We start from the raw sequence: 23,261 nt of genomic DNA, 5'->3' as shown, positions 1-23,261 counted from the left end.
TGTTAGTATTACTCAATGTAGTTGCTTAGTTCACAGATATCAACAAATAGAGTTAGTCAGGGGGAGAATTCTACCCATAAACCGCTATTTCCAAAAACCTGATAGAAATTTTAGGACTATCGCCTTATTCATCTTGTATATATACATGTATTGTTTTGCCCTTACCTTATTTCCTAACTTTTCTTCTTTCTCTCTCTTTATTGTTAAATCTTTAAGTTCTATTTCTTTCTATTTAACTGTTCATTCTCACTTTTTTGTTCAAAGCACTGAAAGATAGAGCCATCCTTGTTAGTCCTTGAATCTTTATTTTACATGCATGTTCCTATAGTAGCATTTGGTGCTTTACCACCCACATAAATGGAACTGTACTGAAGGTAGCCTTTTGTGTCTGTTTTCACTGGAAAGAATGCTTTAAAGACTTACTCATGTTAATGCCACTAGACCCGATTGCGCCGTTTTAACTCAGCATTATTATAGGTCACTCAGCATAGGAACCAGACAGGCCAGATTGGAATTTGAATATAGAGCCTTTTATTTACTGAGCTCAGGTCCACCAGCCAGTTCCCATGCAGGAGACTGAACAGCTGCAAACTCAGGTAGCAAGGGGTATTTGTAACAAAAATCACACCCTGTTTGGTAAGCAAATTTGTTATCTAGCACAGAACAACAAAAAACTACATTCATTTGACATGCTGCAAACTGTTTGTAATTAAGGGGTCTTTTATACTTTAGCAATAAGTGCATATTTTTATAAGACACATCTTAAGCTGACTATGTTTACAGGAGATGGTTAGGTAGGGAGTTTGTTTCAGCTAGCTGCCTTAACAAGAAGCAGTTATTCACTGCTAAACAGCCTTGAGCAGAGATCAAGAACACATTCCTTAGGGCAGATAACAGGAAGCACAAGGTTTCTCCTAGTAATTTCCCACAGTTATAGCACAGAATTCAGTTAACCCATTACAAGTATCATTGCATTAGTCATTGGTTGGACTCCTGAGAGACAATCATTGTTTTTACATCTCTGCTCTTATCAGTAGAGCTTCAGGACCATCATTCCAAGGGACTTCCTGTGTACTTAGCTGAGAATTTCTCTAGGTGGATACTTAGAAGCCACAATGCTGGCACAAGATGTGCCCATCTCCAACTTCAAGTACATATTGCCACAGTTTTCTAAGGTGATTATTCACCCTTTTATTTTCTCTGGCTGAGTCCAAGTTATCCCCCCACCAGCAATGTTCACCAAACATGGCTAGCTCATAACATGATAGACAGAAACTGAGGGAGCCAGCAGAGTCATGCCAATTTAATGAAATATGGTGTCCTGGATTGGACCCTAGAAAGAAAAGGGGCCAAAGTGGAGAAAAGGACTGTGGTTTGGTTCATAGTACCAATGGTAATTTCTCAGTTCTGATCAATGGGGCACGGTACAGAAGATGTTACCATCAGAGGAAGCGGAGTGAGACATGGAGAGGAATACTCCATGCCATCTTTTGTGTTCTTCTGTAAGATAGCTCTGAACTAAAAAATAAAATTGAAGCTCATAATAAATGAGCTATTGTTTTGATGAACCAAGACAATTTATAATTAGAAAAAATATGTACGTCACATATGCCTGGGGAGGCCATGGATCTTTGTTGGCAGTGTTTTAAGAACTTATCATGAGGAAACAGGGCAGTCACTAGAGGACTGTGGTGATGCAACTCTACAGAGACCTGCATCTCAAGTGAACGCCACGGGGAGCACAACGTCTCAGAAAATTCACAAAGAATGATTGTCCTTCCTATTAATTCTGCCACTCCATCAGAGGAACAGCCCCTCTTTGGTAGCTCTCAGACAGCCAATTATCTTCTTTTTCTTTTCTTTTCTTTTCTTTTCTTTTCTTTTCTTTTCTTTGCTTTCTTTCTTTCTTTCTTTCTTTCTTTCTTTCTTTTTGAAAACATGAGAATGTGCAATACTTTCTGCTTTGGAAATTATTTAAAGCTCTTGCTCTTATGAAATTTATTTGTTTATTGCATTTTAAAAGAGATCTTTTTTGTGTATCTAGTACAGGGTCTACAGGGTCTCACTGCACAGATCCTCCTGTCTTCAGCCTCCCAAGCGCTGGGATTATAGGTGCACGCCACCATTCCCAGTCTCATTTGCAGTCTCAGAATGCCCAAGGACAGAGCCAGCACTGCATGAAGTTGCTTTTGTTTCTTTATTGTTTTTCTTTTCTAATTTTTTAATTTAATTTTATTTTGAAAATTAAAAACAAAGCAAGAACTAAAATCACAAAGAAAGAAAGAAAGAAAGAAAGAAAGAAAGAAAGAAAGAAAGAAGAAAGAAAGAAAGAAAGAAAGAAAGAAAGAAAGAAAGAAAGAGGATAACATACAACAGTATATGTGTTACAGATTTTCAAACCAAGAATAGTTTCAAACCAAGAACAGCGGTTGATATATTATGTGTTTTATTGTCACATCTGTTGCTCAGTTTAGAGGATATCATTATGTAAGAGTGGACATATGGTTGGATATTACCACTTGCTTTCAAGAAACCTTAATTTTTTGATCTTGTCACTTTTTTATCTTTTTAAAAGTTTGTTTTAAAGAGAGTATAGTAATAATTGATATGACATTAGAAACAGTACACATTTAAGAAACCAAGATGTCAGGTATTCAAGCCTGGTTTTGTATTACACATCACTGTCCTTGGTGCAGTTGCTTATATTGCAGCTATGAGCATACAGTTAGGTGAAAATTTTACACATTAACTGTTATTTTCAGAAGACTGATGGAGATTTTCAGTGCAATCACCTCAGTCATCCTGCATATATATATATGTGCTTTTCCCTTACCTTTTTTCTTATCTTTTCTCTTTTGTCTCCTATGATGTTGCTTTTGTACAGTGAATACACTGACTCATCCAGCCAATCCTGGCTTATGAGAGCAGGTTAGCAGATAGCAGAAATTTTACCAACAGTTGTAAAACCATTGATACTTGAAAAAGAGCATGGTGAAAGCATTTGAATCTTAGAAACTGAAAATTCTATCAGCCAACAGAGCTTCTTACCAGCAGTCCACCATCACAACTTTGTTTCCCCAAGGTGGTACGTATGGAAAGGTACATCTTGATCAAGTTTGAGAAGCATAAATGACTGACAGCCCCATATGTTATGTTGTGATATCCATCAGTGCTTTTGTCTCAAGTCCAAGCATCCTGAGCAGTGCTCCTAGCTGGCAAACTAGAATGGCAGGAAGCTTAAGCTGCTGTTCACCTGGGACATATACGCTTCCCCTACAAGCGGCTTTGGGATGTACAATCCCCCACGCTGAGCTCGCCCTTGAACTGCACTGAGCAGGATGCTTCTGTGCTTTACTCTTCCTTAAGGGAAGCCAGATCTGCAGCTTGTATGATGCTCAGACCCCCCCCCTCCCTATATTCTATCCTGCACATTTTATTTTAACATAATTCTTGTGTAGATAACACTATCTTAATGTTTGCCTTTCGGAGATTTTAGAATAACTCATGCAAATCCAAGTCCACCCAGAGTGACATCCTAGTTAAGTATCTTTGATATACAGCACTGCCCTGAATTTCATCCTCCCCATCTGTTCTTGTCTACCACTTGTCCTCAGTCTCCTCTACGTCCATATTGCATGAAGAACAAACTCTCTTCCCCAGTCTACACATTCTGTCCTTCTCTTCTTCAGAGCACGATTACTCATTATTCTTCAAAGGTTTTTTAATTGAATATCACATACATACAGGGCCGGGGAGATGGGTCAGTGGAATAAGTGCTTCCCTGGCAAGCACAAGGGCCTGAGTTCAATCCCCGATTCAAAAAAAAAAAAAAAAAAAAAAAAAAAAAAAAAAATCACATACGTACAAAAAGCACACATATTTCAAATTCAGTAAATTTTTACAAACTGACCTAGCTCCCAGCTCAAACACACCAGTAATCCAGAATCCTTTCATGGTCCTTTTCAATCAAACTCTGTGCCCCAGAGTTTACTAGAATTCTTTTTTTTTTTTTTTCAAAACTGGGGATTTAACTCAGGCCCTTGTGCTTGCTGGGCAAACACTTACTCTACGAGTCATCTGTCCAGCACCTAGAATTCTTTTAGAATTTAGTATTGTTTGCTTTTATTTTTTTTTAAAAGAAATTTGTGCCTTTATTAGAATGGTATTAGGCTTTACATACCAATTTTGATAATCAAATCTTTTTTTTTTATAATAAGAAATGATACTACACAACTGCAATACTGGTCCAACAGTCTTGTCTTTGCTTTCCATTTAAAGCAAGAAACATAAGTGAGCACTAGCAGTCATCACTTGATCCAAGACGCTAGCTTCTTAGTTCCAAAAGCACTTGCAAAGAAAGCCAGTGGTGGGGATAAGGAGGAGACGGAAATGGAAGTGATTCAGACCACAATAACTGGAATCCTGTAAGTGTGGACGCCAGGTCTCACGAGGCTGTTGTTTAAATTTGTCCTTTACTTGGTCACTTTTGTTTCATCAAATACTTTTCTTGACCTTTTATCCTCAAAGTATAAAAAGTATGAAATATAAACAAACTCTTGCACTGCACACTTAGAAGTGTACAATTCAAGCATTATAGAGCTATCTACAGACTGATATATCCTATGATGCCTTGGATAATTCAATAATATACAACATATCAGGGCACAGAAAGTACTAAAACACACTTCTTTTTGTAACACATAAGATTCAAATATTCAATCCAAAAAAAGATCATTTTGGCTCTCTTTTACATCTCCATCTTGATACGCTTATTAAAATACTCCTATATGATCATGTCTGCTCTTACTATTTCATGTCAGGTTTAAAACCTCAAAAGGCCACCCATCCACACAAAACAGGATATCAAAAAGAGTATCTTTTCTCTACCTCCCTAACCCCAACAGCCTGATTTTACGACATGACTCCAAACACTGGATTGTGACGACAAATGTTAGGTCCAGTTTCTTCACAGTCCTTTTTGGTGTGGCATACTTGGCAGAACTCAGGCATGGGAGCCAGCATTGACCCCCCAAATCAAACTGCATATTGCTGCATATGGTGTGTGATAACTTGTACCTCAACTGGTTTTGGCTTCAGTCTAGCGCCACTCAATTTCTTCCTTAATTTCAGCCTGGCATCTACACTTCTTTTCAGATCTCTTTGCAAGCAGCATCCAAAGTCCCTGAACATGGTTGAACCTCCAGAGAGGACAATATTCTTGTAGAGAGGACGTCTGACATCAATAGGACAATTCTGAATTACTTCATCTACAACTTCTGAAACAGGTTGTATAAAGTCTGGATTAGCGAACTCTGGATGAAAAAAAAATTTCAGGTCCCAAGAATCTCTCATAATCAACATCAATGGAAAATTCTTTCTTTGAGATGGCATTGATTCCAGTATACTGTTAAATACACTTTGATCCATCTGTGTCATACTTGTTAAACTCTTTTACTAAATCTGGACATACGTAACTATAGTGCTCCTTTACTTCCTTAGCAGTTTCCAGAGATTGTTCTGGAGGGATTCCTACTTCTTGGTCTCTCAACAGCTGCTGAATAAAATATGTTATATCTCGTCCCACAATTGGAATTTGCTAAATACAGCTTCCAGTCACATACCCTTCAGCCACAGGAATAACACGAGTAACACCATCTCCGTTGTGTATTACCACACCAGTTAATGTCCGTTCTCCTACTTGTCTTGAAGTCCAGGATGCAGCTAAGGCAAAAGCAGCCTGCACAGCAATGTACAAGCCTGAACACTGAAGGACTCAAACATTATTTCAGTAGTATATTCCCTGTTTTCTGGAGTATTCAGTCGAGGTTCAGTCAAAAGGAAATAATGGTCTTCAGGTTCTGCTCTTACATATTTAAAGATCACTTGCTCCATAAACCTTTCCACTAAATCCCAATCTTCAACTATACCATGGCGAATTGGCCACTTTGTTGCATATGTAGGTTTTTCTATTGCTTCATCACCAATGAAGAAGTCTAGATCATCAACACCTTCCATCACCCTCCTCTGAGCTTGGTCACCTACTTTTTTTTTTTGATTCTTCATGTACTTTTTAATTTGAATAATTGCTCACTTAATCAAAGCTTAGTGGAGGTTGGTTGGATTGCCATTATGTAGCTTATAGTCATGAAAACCACAAGTTCTCTGCTTTTCCACTGATTTTTCTATAAAGAAGAAATTAGATTAACAAGTGTGTAAGAGGAGAAAGAGATTGATTCATATTGTTCAATTTCGTATTTCTTTCTTTTTTTTTTTTTTTGGCCACCTACTTTTGCTGACTCCTTAATCGCAACACAAGAAGGAATGATAAACTGTGGTTCTGTATTTCCAGCATATCCTAGTTTTGTGTATCCCGTTCCACAGGCCACCGCACAGGCCGGCAGCCATCCCGCCTTTTTCGCCTTCACCCGGCGCTGCCGCTGCCTCCGCCATCTGCTCTGTGCTGCTTGGGGTCAGGAACCGGCGGCGGGAGATAGGAGCTATCTGACCATCCACAGCTGGGCTGTGCTCTGTCCTGGGGAGGATGGGGGGTGGGGGGGAGGGTTGGGAAGCCAAAGTGGTAGGCAGAAAGCAGCAGGCTGGGTCAGCGGCTACCAATTCCGCAACCGGGCGGGCAGGCAGTCCCCGCCCTGCCCCGCGACGACCTCCTTCCCCTCTCTCTGCTTTTATTTTTTGTTAGTAGAATCTCATGAGTTTACTGTCTGGATCTATAAACTGGAAAATATGTTTGCAACACTCATCCATAATTTCTGTGTACAATTGCCATTTTTCTCAATGTGGCTGCAATGCATACAGCACTCCACTATGTGAATCTGTCATAACCAATGCGTTGATGACAGATTTTTGAGATAATTAAGAATTCATGGTGATCACAAATAGTATGTTACAAGCATTTGACTACATGGCACTTTAAGAATATATGCACATATTTCTATTGGGTTTACCCAAAAAGGCACTTCATCGATCATAAATAATATGTATGTATGGCAGTATATACTGCCATGCATACATATAAAATATGTATGAATGATGTATGCATGGCTATATATATATATTTTTCCCCCTTTCCTTCTTTTCTCAATTCCTCTAGCCTATTTTCTCTCTCCTTTGGAAGTTTCTTCCCATTCACAATATCTATTGTACACTTTTAATCTTATTTACTCTTTCAGTTTCTTAAACTAGGGCCACCATATGATATTAACACAGGTACCTCTGTTTTATTTCACTTATGAGTATGGTCTCAAGTTGCACCCATTTACCTATAAAAACACATTTTTATTCATCTTTATGAATGAATAGTACTCCATTGCATAAAATTACCACATCTTTCTTAACCATTGCTCAGTTGATAGGCATTTGCATTGTTTTCAACATCTAGCTATTGTGAATTCTGCTGCTGCAGACATGAGTGTGCATATATTGCTGTGGTTTGATGCTTGTTTTCTGAGTTCTTGTCACATGAGTATTGTTTTCCATCCCTTGACTTTCAGACCTGAATTTTTTTAAGTAAATGTGATTCTTACATGCAGCATAGTTTTGGCTCTTTCTTCGTAATACATTCTTCTAGTTTTGTCTCTTGATTGGTGAATTTATACCATTAACTTTGATGGTTATAACTAATAGGTAGGTCTGGGGATATAGCTCAGCAGCATAGGTGCTGCCTGGCAAGTACAAGGTCCTGAGTTTCATCTCCAGTACCAAAAAATATATAACTGATATGAATTAACTTACTTTTGTCAAGTTGTTTTCCTCTTGTTGGTATTACCTCTTTTTTCCTCTCTTTGTTTGTTCACCATGCCTAGTGACTTCTTTCTGTTGGGGCTCATGGAATTGCAGTACTTATTATCTTTTTATAAAATGCACTTCAATGTACTTTGGAGTGCTGATCTGGTGGTCATAAATTTCCTCACATGTTCTTTATCATGGAAATATCTTACATTGCCGTAAGTTTTGAAAGACAGTTTTTAAGGGTATATCAATCTTGGTTGAAGCTTGTTTTCCTTTAGAACTTGAAATACTTCACTCCAAGCTCTCCTTAACTTGAGGGTTTGTTCTGAGAAGTTACCTGTGATTCTGATGGGTTTTCCCATAAAGTCTGATTTGTTTGTTTTGCCTAACAGCTTTTAAGATTCTATTCTTGTGTTGAATTTCTGAAATATTGACTATGGTATGTCTGGCTGTAGATTATTTTTTTTTGATCAAAGGTAACTGGAGTTCTATATGCCTAATTTTTCTGTATGTAAAATTATTTTCTCTACCAGAGAAGTTTTCTTCTATGACATCAGTGAACAGTTTTTAAAATTTATCATTTGTGCTATCTCTTGCTTTTTCATTGACTCCAATCAATCTTATGTAATTCTTCTTTGCCTCATCTCGCAGCTACTATATTGGTTTCTCATGGCCTCGTGCTTGTGGGGTTTTTTTTTTCTTTTTCTTCTTTTCTTTTTTGTGCATAACCAGGGACTAAACTCAGGCACTTGCACTTGCCAGGGAAGCTTTTATTCCACTGAGCCATCTCCCTGACTGTCCTCTTGCTATTTTTAAGAAATCCTTCTTTTCATGATCACTGACTGAAAGCCTGTCTTCTATATCTGAGAATCTGAAATCCTGTCTTGGCATTGGCTTAATCTGCTGAAAATACTTCTGATGGAATTTTTATTCTCCTGAATATTGTCTTGAATCTGCCTTAGGATTCCATTTTTTTCTATGTTGAGCACTCATGGCTTCCATAATTTTCTTAAGTTCCTCTTTTTTCATCTATATGTGTCCTCACATCACTAAGCATGATTTTCACTAGGGACATCAACTGTACAGTTATCTGAGAATTTATTTCTCATTTTATTTTTTCTAGAACCTGATTCAATTTACAAGCACAAATAAACAACTTTGTTCTTACCACTTCAAGAGACCACATGGGTGGCTTTGGGATGATTCCTACATCACAGCTCCCTAGGTTTGCCTTTGGTGAACTGTGTATCTGGGTTTGCACTTTGTTTAAGAATCTTCTCATTTTCTTTTCTTTTTTTCGTTCAATTCTTGGAGTAATGTTTGTAAATTGCCTATGATGTGTTGCTTTATTGCTAATATTTGAAAGCCTTATCAAATGACTATTTCTCTGCATCATCTTCCAGATACAGCTGGTTTTTGGGATTTGAGACTATTTCAAGTGCCAACCTCTTCAGTTTGTTGGTGATGAGAAGTTGCTGCCTATTTAGCACAGCCTCTAGTTTTTTTTTTTTACCTTTTGCCACAATATTTTTCTGTGATCCTTAGTCAAAATTAAGCCTTGGCATACAAGGAAGAACTGTTTAGAACAGTTAAGTCATTTTTGGATATAATGGTGCCGATCACTGTAGTATCAAACACAGCCTAGAAAAAGACAAACTGAGCTAACTGTTAATTTGCAGCTTTAACCATATGAACTAAATTTGTGGTTATATAAAAAGTCTAAAACAAACCAGAAAATTCTATGCAATATATAAGTCTTAATATGTGAATTTTTCCCTCATGGTTTAAAATTTAAAATTGGTTTGGGAGCAAATAGAGAAGTAGAAAAAGAGGAAAATGTTAGGAGTAAGGTTAGAGGATAAAGGGGGACCACACTAACTTTGGTAAATGAGTGCAGAGGACTGAAGGGAAAAAGAGAAGGAAGAGATAAAAAAAGAAGCACAGAATAGAACGAAAACCACAAGAGGCAAGAAAACATGATCAAATTCATATAAAATAAAGATCAAACACCGAAGGAGAAAAAAATAAAAAAACAAAAACAAATCCACAGCAACAACAACAAGAGAGAGAAAAAAGTCCACTTCCAAGTTTGTCTTTGTTGTCACTGATAGACATTGTGTAGAGACAGAGCCTTAATCCATGATAATTTGCCCCAGTAATCTAGAAGTAGCTTTCTGTCAGGGAAGTGGACAATCTTAACACACCTTTACCCTCTGGCTGAGACCAGTTTCATTTAGCCTGCACCGTTGGCATACCTTCTGTGGGCCTGTGTCCAGATGGGAGCAAGATGGGTGACAGCCACTTGTGCTGAGTTCTGAACTCAACTGTCCCCTCTCAAAAGGGTTCCTGATCAATCACTGTCTTGTTTGAGATGATTAAGCCCTCCACATTCATTGCTAGCTAATGAAGTCCTTCACACCCAATGCTGCCCTCTATTGCTGAATCTCTCTGTGGAGTCCTCTTTGGTTACCAGCATTCATGTGTGTCCACAAATCTGAATCACTCCTCTCATGCAGTGAGTACCATTTCAGGGAGAAGTGCTACCAGCTACCTGCTTCTCCCTCCTTGAAGTTCCTCTCTTCACTCTCTCTGTGGGACTCAACTTGTACCTCAGATCTTTCCTGGATGCAGGGTACCCAATTCTCTCCTTCTTCTCTTCCCCACATTGTTTATTCCAGCATCTGGACAGTGATTCTCACAGAGGCCCTTCTTCTGCTGCTCACTACTTGGCCATCATGGGCCTCTCCTTTTCCTCTAACTTCTGTATCAACTATGAGTATGGAAACCACATACTAAGGTAACACTTCAGATCTGAATGAATGATGCAAATTTTAGGAAGTACAGTAATCTGGTGTATTCTCTGGAAATGATCTGCTACACAAAGTCCTTATGTCTATAACCACAATTACAGAGTACATAGTGGGTGGCAGCTATGTTAATTTTTCCTCTTCTTTTGCCCTAGGGCTGCCAGAGATAAAAGGCTAGTCCTTCCCTGTGCCTTTGACTAGATAGATAAGCAGTTTTCCTTTCCCCTCCTTCCTACTCAGGTCACACGCTGTCAGACAGTACAGAAATTTGTAACCTATATGGCAAATACGCCCATCTTCATTCCAAATGACCCATATTCATTTCCATTTTTCAAAGAACTTAGAAAGCAGTAGAACCTGGGTAGTGTTTGTCCTTTGCATTGAAATATTATTCCCTGAAGCAAAATATTCAGAAATAAGCCTCTAAAATCTAGTTAAGAGACGAGGCGTGGTAGTGCATGCATGTAGCCCCAGTTCTGGGAAAGCTGGAAACAGGAGGATCACTACTAGTCTGTTCTAGTAGTGAGACCCTGTAGACTCTGTACTAAATACATAAAAAATTAATAAAACTATAGTAAAATAAAATCTAGTTAAGTGTCCCAATTCTGCATTTCTCAGCATTCCATTGATCCTTAATTGTCTATCACTTGATTTCAGAATGACATATATGAAATATGCATTCAGTCAGGGCTAGCAAAAAAGAATAAAAATTTAAACTGGGGACGTCTTCCTCACAGTAATGCAACTTGCCATCAGGACACAAAGAGATCACACATTCCAGCAGACACATTATCAAGGACAAAGTTCTGCCCAAGTCCCAGGAGGCTTTTACCCATAGTAACCACACTTACTGGGGTAGACATAAGCTACATGCTTGGAGGGTTTTGGGCAATGCTAGAGGAAGAATTACTTCAGCAGGCTGACACAAGCCAAGCTTTGTGAGGCACAGATGACTTGTACGCTTCAGGAATTTAATTTCTTCATATTACTTTCCCAAGAACAAGCAATGTGTGGTTACTAATTACCCTTCCAACTCTAAACTTTCACAATTTAGTGCTGGAAAAAATGTAAAACAGGGGCTGGGGAGATAGCCTAGAGGCATAAGCACCTACCTGGCAAGTGTAAGGTCCTGAGTTTTATCTCTGGCCCAACATGCCATGCTGCCTATAATCCCAGCACGCGGGAGGTTGAGAGAGGAGGATTGCTGTGTGTTCAAGACCAGCCTGGGGGCTACAAAAGTGAGCACAAAGCCAGCTCACCCTGTATAGTGAGACCCTGTTTCAAAATAAATAAATAAATAAATAAGGATAAAAACATATGACTTATCTATTTTATATTTTATGAGCTTCATAACACTTCGTGTATATACTAGCTTTTTAATACATTCAGTTTTAGTGCTTAAAAAGAAAAAAACTGTTAACACAATAATTGAAAAAATAAAGACTGAAAATTCCCTTCAAAATAATGTTTAAAGTTATTTAAAATTTAAATCTGTATAAATCAATGAAGAGCCTAGTGAGAATATTGATAGACAATAGTGACTGTCACCACCAGGGAGCCAGGAACAGCAAAATGTGCCCTGAACTGGCCAGCACCCTGGCATTTCCAGTAGTCAGTGACAACAATTCCTATAAAAAATTCATTAACATCAATTCAGATACTTTCCCATAAATACCAGTTATGTTTTGCTGAGGATAATTATGCCGTAGGCAAACTAAAAATGCATGAACCTTTTCCACGTACATAGTGCAACATTCTCCACAAATGGAAAGAAACAGAGACGGACAGATACACAAGGAGAATAAAAGTTTTCATTTATGAAAACAAAGTAATAAAACTGTTACTTTTGACAAAATGCATTAATGTGCAAATAAAGGATGTGTTTCATAGGAACGCTAAATACAAGGAGAATCATTTTATGTGAGCAAGTATAACTTGGGATGAGGGAAGAAGCCACAGAGAGCAGAGAAGAATCAGCGAGATACACAGAAGGACCTATGGTTTGCGAGGATCCCTTTCCTGTGCTCCCCCCTCCCCAGCAAAGTCAGGGCTATAAACATACAGGCTGCTTGTAGTTAGTGGAGTTTGGGGTGCAATCTGGAGAACACTTGAGGTTTGCACCATGGTGGCCCCAGAAAAATGAGCAAATTACAGAATCTCTCGAGGCTTGTGGGGGCAGATTCTGGCCTCCTACAAAGACCTGGATGCAGTGCTGCGGCCCTGTGTCAGTAGTTTCCGAAGGATAGGAGGATCCAGCCACCTCTAGTTACAAACTCTTACTCAGAAATACAACTTGTCTATGAGGACTCAGGGCAGCGCAGCATTCACCAGTGTCTGTGGGATGCAGCACATTTGTACCTGTGTCAAATAAATAGTGCTGATGAGTATTTTTCCAAATATCATAGTTTATGCATATGTGTTGTGTGACGTTTTCAGCTCAGACATCATAAAGCTGATTTGAATGAGCCTGGCTAAACACTGGGAAGCAATGGAGAGAGGCTTGGTTTTAGGACTAGAAGACCTACTTTCAAGATTTCCTTCAGCCTGTCATAAAGAAACCTGTTGAACTTTCTCAGTTCTAGTCTTAATTGTGCAACATTTCCTTTCTCAAGTGTTTTAGTAAATAAAAGAATATGAGTGGGATTTTCCAGCAAGCACAGAAATGCCGTGTGTGTGTGTGTGTGTGTGTGTGTGTGTGTGTGTGATATACATGTTATTTTTATGTCTTTTACATTAAAATTTAATAAAGGGATACTTCCTTGAAGAAGAACAGTTTTTTGCTTGAACTTGTGCGGCTAAGTATCCTCTATGAAGAAGATTCTGTAAGGATTTTATTTGAGCTTTTAATTATACTTTTCATGTGTATATACAACTTTCAGTGGCAACGTTTCATTTCATTTCAGAATGGTAGAATAACTATGTAAAGTAGAATATAAACATTACTGTGTTTTGGAAGAACAGTTATTTATACTGAAAGCAAAGAAAATTTATATGAAAATTGTTCCTGTCATTAACTGTTAGCAGTAAACCATGTTGACATAAAATATCCAGTGTTTCACTGCTGTTACAGAAATGCAATCATAACTAATTTTAGTCTACTCTGAGCAATGATCACTCTAGTGCCTCCTTAGACTAGAACTATAGCATGACTGGAAACTATTGGCCTTGTGCAATGTTGCCCTGACACACACCTATTGATACAGTTCACAGATCTCTTTGACTAATTCTAAAACTTATTCATTCTCTCCAGGGTGACCTTAGGGTATGAATTTTTAATGTCAGAAACATATGTTAATAGAATCAGTGATAAATTGTACTTGAGAAAGTTTAGAAACAGAAATGAGCTATTCACATAGCATGACTTGCAGGTACTACATGAAAAGCACAGGTGTGGAAAGTTGGCGGTGAGGGCAACACACACACACCAATCTAAGGCTGCTGGAGATCCTTGGAGACCACAGCAGACCAGAATTGTTGCCACTGCCTAAACACATTCTAAATGGGATACTCATAAAAGCCAGGATGGATAATGTCAGAAGCATAAATAATACTTAGATTTAGACAGAGGTCTGCAACTGTAGGGTATTTTTCCATAAATCCATCAACTGTGAGAAATTAAAGGCAGAGTGTAACAGAATGTGTGGCAGAAGATTAACTCAGAGTGCAGACAATGGAACCACATATGATAAAATTAAAACCTGAGCCAAATCCACACTCCATAAAATAGAATTGATATATATGTTCAAAAGTTTATCCTAATCCACTTACCATGGTATTTTGGAAAGCAACCCATTTTTCTTGGTATATGTGAAGCACACTGTGTAGAAGCATTTGTGCATATTTTCTCATCTCACTATTCCATCAAATATGTACTTTTGTCCATCTATCACCTCACAACTAATTTTATAAACTCTTATAACTATTTTTTATTCAGCAGGATATTTGTTTAAGGAAATACAAATAGGACAAAAATCTCCCTTTCTCCACACATAAGAAGGGTTGGATTATATTTATGAAATCTTTTGGAGAAGTCTTAGTTGTGCTTTCTGTTAATCTCAAAGAGTAGAATTAATTTCATGTCTATCCCAGTATCTGGAAAACTTTTTTGTTTTCTCTAACTGCTACAAGTTCAGCCAAACTTGAGGCAATTGCTGCCTGATTGACTTTTAAAGCATGATGGAGAATTTACTGGTTTCTTGAGCTTTCTCTTGTTATTGCAAAATTAGTATCTCTTAAGTAATTTTTATCACCGTATGCAAAAAGTGAATTTTTTTTCATTCTTTCTTCTGAAGTTTTCAACCTAGTGTGGATGGAACAATAGATGTACAGTGGTGCTTCAGTTCAGAAACTTATCCTTACTATGATTGTGGCTGTGGAATTAGTTCCACAATTTTGTTCGCAACAAATTATAAGCAATTTTGTTTGCAACAAATTATAAGCATCGTAGATAGGCACATATTACAACCATTGCTCAGTAATTTAGGGTTAGTGTTAGGGTCAGGGTTAAAGTTAGGGTTAAGGCATGTGTTTGCAATTTGGTTACAACCGGATTGTAGAATGAATTCTGCAACCACAATCATGGGAAGAATTAAGTTCATGAAGGTACCACTGTTTTGTACTAAAACATTTACTTACCAAAATCTTGAGACTATTTTGTTTGGGTAGTGAAAACTAATTGATCTCTTTCTGAATGTATATCTATCTAAAACATAGCAATTTTCACAATTACTTGATTTTCTATGTTGTATGTGCAATACATGTATTATGGTATTTTATATTTAATGAAAATTTAAGATAAACACTTCATTATTATCTCTTCAGATCTTTCAGTCTATGTGTTTATACATTTATGTTAATGCTTCTGCTTAGGAAGATTAGATTTGTAATTTGAAGGTCATACAAGTGGATCAAAGGTCTGTGGTAATAGCATTCATGTTTACATTTGTGTTTAAGTCTGTGTCTACATAAATATAATCCATTTACACTCAACTTTAGTAGTACCATTGAAGCCAAGTTTTTCAATTCAACAAATTGCCTTTTCTCTGTCTCATGGTCTACTAATCTCTTTTCCTTTTTCATTTTTCCTTCTTGGATTATTTACAATTATATAATGATGAAATTCTACTTTCATCTGTGTACTTGTCTTTTTGATGAAATATTTTGTTATTTACAGTCAGTGAAAATATAGACATGTGAATGAAGAAAATCACTTGGCATTTTTAAAGGTGATAAAAGGAAATTGGGAAGTGAATTTTTAAAACTATTCTTTACTAAAATTCAAATTGGAGTCTTTTATGTCTGTTTGTCTAAGACAAAGTCAAACAATATAGTTCATGTTGGCCTTGAGCTCACTATGTAACCCAGGTTGGCCTCAGACTCACAGTAATTATCTTGCCTCAGCCTCCCAAGTTCTGAGGCTACTGCTGTGCACTACCATGCCTGGCTGTGGTGATTTAAAAAACAACAACAAAAAAAAGGCCAGGGAGATGGTGCAGTGCAATAAGTGCTTCCCTGGCAAGCTCAAGGGCCTGAGTTCAATCCCTGGTTCCACCAAAAAAATAAAATAAAAAATAAAAAACAAAAAAAAAAAAAAAAACCAACTTACTTTCAGGATGTGATATTGATTAGATTGAAGAGGCAATAGTTTGTTTTTGGTTTGCTTGTTTGTTTGCTTTGGTATTCTGAGACAGGATCTCACTATATAATTTAGGCTGGTCTTGAATTCACTATGTAGCACTTCCTGACCCTGAGTTTAGTGTTTTTCCCACCTCAGCCTCCAAGTGTTGGATTATAGATGTGCAACGCTATGCCTGAACATAAGGTTGTGAATTAATTCATTGATTCAATTTTCAGTTGACACTAACATTTTTCTAAGATTAGACATTTAGGTTGTTTTTGTGGCTTTCCACTTCCTTTTGGAAAGAGTTTCAGAACAAAAGTAACATAAAGTGCTCATAATTTGAAATGAAACTGGTTGGAATACACTAAAAGTTTTCAGTTCTAATTCTAAACCCTTAAAAAAAGGTTCTGTTTCATACCAAATTCCAGACATATTGCTGAAATTCTCTCACTTCTCCAATCACATCATCGTCTTATCTATAGATGATGTCCCTCTTACTGTCTAGACTACTCCTCCCTACACACTTGCATATGCCTCTTCCCTTTGTGTGGTTGACTCCAACTTATCATTTCCAATCTAGCTTTGATTGTCTTATAGGACTCTATGCTGGTTATGTTAGATAACCCTTAGTGATATGCTTTCAAATAGCCCTGAAGCTTTTCTATTATTTTATTGATACTATTCATTTGTCATCACCTTTACCCATTTGTCTGTGAGATTCACAGGATGAGAAACTGCAGAGGAGGCTGGAACAAGATCTCTTAAATTGAAAGAGGAAAATAATAAAATGAAATTTAGACAAAACTCTGAAGAAAAATAAGAGCTCCATAACTGGGTCCAAGATCATGAAGTGATTAACATGTTTCTGAATAATCAATACAAGAGTTGAGTTCCAGTTGATTCCTGCTAGTGCACCATTTGTAGATCTTTTGTTAATTCTGTTGCAGTGAACACTGATGAGTTAATATGCATTTGAAATTGGAAAAGAAAGTGGGCTTTGCTCCATATCATAGGTGGTAGCAACCTACAAGGAGAGTAGCAACTACAATACCCAGATGACTATGAAGAGCTAAATGTATAGGAACAGTAGGTTGCAATTGGGACCAACTGGTTAGAAAACAAGAGAGGGCTCTCTTCTCAATCAAAAGGTCTTACAGCATGTTCTCTAAGATGAAAGGAATGGGTAACCCTTTGGGACTTTAGGTCAACAGACTACATAAAGCTGATTAATGAAATACCTGATCCTATGTCTTCCTGCAAGTCTTTCAAAACCCTACCAGTACAAGATCAATTGATTAGGTATCAGTACAATGAGCCACTTCATCCAATTCTTTGTATCCAGTACAATAACTGCTACTATCGCAAACACAACTGAGGCTCCAGGGCCTTAATGGCCTCAGTATCTACTAGAGTATTTTGTACTTTTTTCAAATATGTCTCAGATATCCTTGGGTCTCTTACTTTAAAACATTTTAAAAATCATCTTGACAACTTGTACATATAAATGTTAGGGATTTATTAAAAATTACATTAGAATCATAGATTAATTGGGGAAGAAGTAGCACCTCTTTTACAATATTATCTCTTGATGTATTTCAATAAAGCATAAGTTTTTTCATAAAGTCTTTACATGGAATTGTTAAATTTCTTCCATACTGATTTAGATGGTGATGCAAATTTATACAGGATATTTTTAACTGCTTGCTCCTAGTATACAGATAATTATGCTCAGTTTGATTATTTAAATCCAAGCACTTATCTTTAAGTTTTATCTTGACAATCATACTAGTAATAAATGACTTATCCTGTGTCTTTCTACTCATTAGAATTTAATTAAAATCTTCACTCTCTTCTCCCCTTATTGTGCAGAACTTTAATAAATGTCAAGTAGAAGTAGTGAGAATACAGTCCTTAGCTTGTCCTAATCTTAAATCTTATGATTTTTAACATTTACCATTAAATATTAATCTGCCATCAGTTTTTAATTTAATCAGTTATATGGTTTAAATTTTTCCTCAGTACTAAAGTTTTTCTTTTTAAAATATTAATGGATATTAATTCATATCTCAAGTTATATTAGAATCTGCAATGATCATTAAGTGCTTTCTCCCTGTCTCTTATTGTCATAATTTTGTTAATTTATCTTCAACTATTAAAACAGCATTGCATTTCTCAACTGTGAAAGGTTATGATTTTTAAACATTTTCATCTAATATTGTTTTAAAAATAATTTTCATGTGCTATTGTGAATGACATATGGCAAATTGCCTGGCCTTATCTTCTCTCAATAGAGAATTAATTGATATCTCTTAAATGGTCACAACATTTTACAGCTTATTTAAAAATTTTAAGTTAGATTTGGAAAGATAATAGTGTAAGTATTTGTTCCACTGAGTTAAGTTTCAAAATGTAATATTCATCAGAATTTCTCCTTGAATTTTCAATTTTTATATATTTATAAATTTTGCTAATTTTGAAAGCCACATATTTAAACCCTCTCTATGAATTGCTCCCTGCTTCTCTATTGCTTTTCTTATTATTTAAGAAAGATAGTGAGATTATGAGTATAAAGTATTTATTAGCAGTTTGAATTGACAGCTGTCAATCGTGTTAGCCTCCTAATGCTGCTAGAGCACCACCACATCATTCTCCCTGTGTTTAGGAATCCAGAAGGACTATCTCACAATCCTGTAGGGCAGAAGCCCTAACTTGAAGGGTTAAGTGTGCTTTTTGAGTCCTTCCTGAGGGAATTAGGACAGAGACCCTTGCTTTACCTTGAGGCCTCTGGGATAACCTATCCAGCCTGACTCAGGCTTTCTTTGCAGCACTTCAGCCCTCCCTTCCATCATTCCATCCAGTCTGTTTCTGAGCCTCCAAAAAACACAATTACACTGGGTCAGCAGAGACAACCCAGGATCATCTTCCAATTGCAAAGTCTTTTTACCATGATCACACATGTGAAGTCTAGAAGGAAGGCCTCGTTCATTATGAAATTCATTTGCTGCATTATTTAATTATTATACTTTTAAATTCCAAATTTTTGTTTCAAATATGTTTGGTCTTTGATCATATTTTAAGCCCTTTTCTTCATCTGCTTCACTTTTATTCTCTATGACTGATGAGCACCTTATAAAGTGTACTATCTTCCTTCTTTAACTGAGTGACCAGCTATGCTTAAACATTCAGACATATAAACCAGTTGATTGAAAATCTTAGGTCGTCTTTATTTGTGAAATGAAATACAGTGGAACACTGAGATAATTTCAGCATGCTATGGAAGTAACTACTGTTTTTAAGCCATTGTTGTAAAGAAGATCCGTTTTTCTACAATTTTTTTAGGGTTTTTTTTTGTGTGTGTGCATGTGTGTGTGTGCATGTGTGTGTGTGTGTGTGTGTGTGTGTGTGTGTGTGTGAGTGAGTACAGGGTCTCATTATCAGCTCAAACTTGTAGTGATCCTCCTGTTTTCAGCCTCCCCAGCCCGAGGATTACAAGCATGTGCAACCACGCCCTGACTTGGTCACTGGCTGAGCACACCCAGGGAAAGGGCCCGCAGGGCTTGTGGTGCCAAGGTACAATTAAGTTTTATAATGTCCAACACCACATGTAAAATTTTAAGGGATAAGTATTTATTATTTCTAAAATCAAATTGTGGTTTTAATATAAAATATTCTTAACAGATTTAATCTATAAAAGAAAGACAAAGACCTGATGACTTCGACAGTATATTATATTTTAAACATTTTATATTTACATTATCATTTCCATGGTATCAAAAGCAGTAGAGAATATCTTTATGAAAACATAAAAGTATTTTTAAGTTAAAAAGACAAGTGTGAGGATATCAAAACTGATGGTTGGCACAACTAAAAATTCAGATAAACAATGTACTCACACGACAATATTATTTTTAAATTAAAATAAAAATTTAACTAGTTGTCCTTTTATTTGTATTTTTTAAAAAATTTGGATAGCCTGATCAAAAATCCTTGAGTATATCATTCAATATCTAAAATAAATAATAACTTACTATGACATCACATTACCCTATCAACTATGTTTCTTTTTTTCTCCACTTTTTCAAATTCATGCAGAGATGTTACAGTATTGGATGATTAAATAAATACATAAATAATAAATAGATGAATAGTTACACTTCAGGATAATTTACTTGATCACGAAAAAATTTAAAGTGCTCCCATATGTCCCCATCTCACCCAGTGAGGAAGGACAGTGGAGGACACTTCTTCCTCGGATGAGGAGTGAAGAGAACTCCCTGCAGATGGGCAGGTCACCAGGGTCCTGGCCAGCAGAACTAGGGTGGCAGATTTAACTCATAATAGTCAGGATTTTCTAGCTAAATTTAAATTTACAGAAAACATTGCTGTTCTATCATTTAATGCTTCATGCATCACTTTTCTAATGACCAATTCCTGTAGTGGAAGGCCACCTATTCTCCTAGCCCTTGATCTCAATTTCACCCTTTTTGCAATGTCCCATGCAATATCTAAAAGACCCTTATAGTTAAAATAAGATATACAATTTTTCATAGATTAAAATGCATAACTTCAAATATATGCGTGCCCTAGATATTGCATGGTACAGTGAAAAAACTATTCACTGTCTTCTGAAATTTGAACTCAGTTGGGCATCCAGTGTTTTAGCTGGCAACCTCACAGCAGATCCATGCAATATAGGAAGAAATGAAGTAGATTTGTTTGTTTGTCCATGGTGTCTTCACTGAGAGTTTCTTGATGGTCATGGAGAGTGCATTTTCTTTCAAGAATCTTTGTTCTCAGCCCTGAAAATAGATAAAATAGAATTTAAAATTTGAATATTAACACTGTTCAAATAAGGAGGAAGGCTGAGTTCCTGAAAATCTATTTCTTTTATGAATGAATGTGGTCTTAGACATTCATATGTCAGAAATGCTCTGTCATGCCCATTGTAAATGAGGAGACCAGGTAAGTTGCCATCTAATGCAGGATGTTTTCGGGAATCAAAGGGAATTTAACAATGATACAGGACTCAGGCACAAGCTGAGCTCCGCTAGGCAGAGCACAAGTACAGCGAATTCAGACAAATTCACTATCACTGCCAGTTTTCCTTTGTAATTAAGAGAGATTCCTAGCAGCATCAGAAAATGCATAAGGCGAATTTTAGACTACACATCATAATAAACAAAGGTGTTCAGTTTAAAAGCAACAACTTACCTCTTCAAGAATATGTTCACAATCTGTTGCACCCACTTTTTCTTGGGATCCAGGCAGAGCTGTCTTTTGTCACTGAGTGTCACACTGAAATGAGAGGCACAGTTCCCATCAATATCAGGGATTACTTTTCTTATCACAGTTCCTTAAGTGTGGTGAAAACCTAAGTCCAAAGCACCCGTTAGCTACTAGGTATGGGCGACACCGCACTGAGAGTCACCTAGGCAAGCATAGCTGCCCTGCCCTGCTTGCTGCTCTCCTCTCGTGCTTACAGCTGCCCTGGATGCCTGCAATTTGATCCATCCTAAATTTCCTACAGCAAATATTCTAAGCATTTTGGGAGCACTTACATGATTTCTGTCCTGTCACAGAGTGGCCCACTCTCAATCACTTTCAATTCTCTGATAAATTTGGGGGAGAACGGTGTGGGATGAGTCTTGATGCACTGACATCGAAGCTCCGTAGTAAGCTTTGTCACAACCATAACTGTGGGAAGAAAAGACAAAGTCAAGATTAAGGATTGACTCCACCAACAGGTATAGCTCTGCTAAGGACTCCTTCTTGCATCCCTGATTGTAAGCCCTCTTCTCTGGAGACGGGAGAAAGGCTCACATTTCCAGTGAGCCCATTGCTAACGCTGAAGGGCAGATATTTTCCTATAGTAGTTCAAGTCACTTTTTCTCTTTACTCTAAAAGAAGTATCACTGAGAACATAGAATGGCATTCTATATGGAGTTTGAGTTTTTTTGTGCTATTTAATTTAGATATTCTCATTGTCCTCTGTCTTTCATTCAATATCACATAATCCTCTACAATACCAGAATGTTAATTTTTGTAGGCAAGCAAATATTCACAATATGCAAATTACTTCAAGAAAGAATTAATGGAAAATATAAATTAGATGCACAGAGATGTCATGTGTCTGTAAAACTCTCAGTGCTTAAAGGCAAAAATACAAAAACCACATGCTGTAAGCATAAATCCAATAGTCATTATAACAGGAAAAGAAATCTTATAATCAAAGTATCCTTCAGTGAAACAGGAATTGATAGTTACCTGAAATTTCTCAATAAAGTACTCAGTAAATTGAGTTAAATTCTGAGTTATCTTGCTCAATACAAATAAATAATTTGGGTAATTGTGGCCCTCACTGAGATATCATGCAAATTACACACACACACACACACACACACACAATTATAAGAACTGAATGTTTACATTGATCAAATTTTTTCCTTTTGTAAGAAAATAAAACTTAACACTAAATAGCTGCAGAGATAATTTTCTCCTCCTGATGCTCATTGTCCATGCAAGAAGGACAGCCTTGCTGGGTGAGGGCTGCACTTAGACACAAGAGAGCGCTGTGGCTAGAAGAGCTGCTTACCCTCGCACAGAGCTGTGGAGAGAAGGAAGGCTGCCAGGAAGGCCACTGCAAGCTTAGAAGGCATGTTGGCTCGGAGGAGGAGAGCTTTCTTCTGGCTTCCTGCTGATTCTTGTGTTCGAAGCTCAAAGCTCCTGTTCTCTGCTGCCTCTTAGGATCTGTGCTGGACGGAGAGCCCTTCTGGCTTTTTATAGCATCTCAACACTAGAAAATACATGCACCCTCATCCTCACATTATGTCAGAGGAAATTCCACAACGTGCAACCCCGGCCTGCCCCTGAAGCCAAACCTGAGTCATCTCACTTCCTCGATTGGTTCCTTATCACGTTTTCAGGGTTACTGAAGTGTCTTTTAATCTTTACAGTAGTTCTAATAAATGTGTATTTAAATATTTGAGTTTCTCAATTTGATAAATTATTGTCAGCGGTATCCCTTTTTATCTATGGCTATTGATCATCTGTAGTACCTCATGAGAAGAAAGTAGAGGTATCAGATCAAG

General features: G+C 37.1%; 1 protein-coding gene and 1 pseudogene across 1 annotated transcript; both read right to left on the bottom strand.

The window, feature by feature from the left end:
• Nucleotides 1-4,892: 4,892 nt before the first annotated feature.
• On the bottom strand, nt 4,893-6,404 carry LOC101576189 (annotated as a pseudogene).
• A 13,548-nt stretch (nt 6,405-19,952) lies between these two features.
• On the bottom strand, nt 19,953-22,905 carry Cxcl8 (C-X-C motif chemokine ligand 8). The gene is made up of 4 exons (XM_004629241.2): nt 22,766-22,905; nt 21,732-21,867; nt 21,385-21,468; nt 19,953-20,972 (listed from the first exon to the last, which is right to left on the bottom strand). The coding sequence occupies exons 1-4, from the start codon at nt 22,827-22,829 to the stop codon at nt 20,951-20,953; spliced, it is 306 nt and encodes a 101-aa protein (XP_004629298.1). The 5' UTR covers nt 22,830-22,905; the 3' UTR covers nt 19,953-20,950.
• Nucleotides 22,906-23,261: the final 356 nt, after the last annotated feature.

Source organism: Octodon degus, unplaced genomic scaffold (assembly GCF_000260255.1).
Source record: "Octodon degus isolate 3935 unplaced genomic scaffold, OctDeg1.0 scaffold00028, whole genome shotgun sequence".
NCBI lineage: Eukaryota > Metazoa > Chordata > Mammalia > Rodentia > Octodontidae > Octodon > Octodon degus.
Note: the sequence above shows the minus strand (reverse complement) of the source record. Positions and strands in the feature narration are given on the sequence as shown.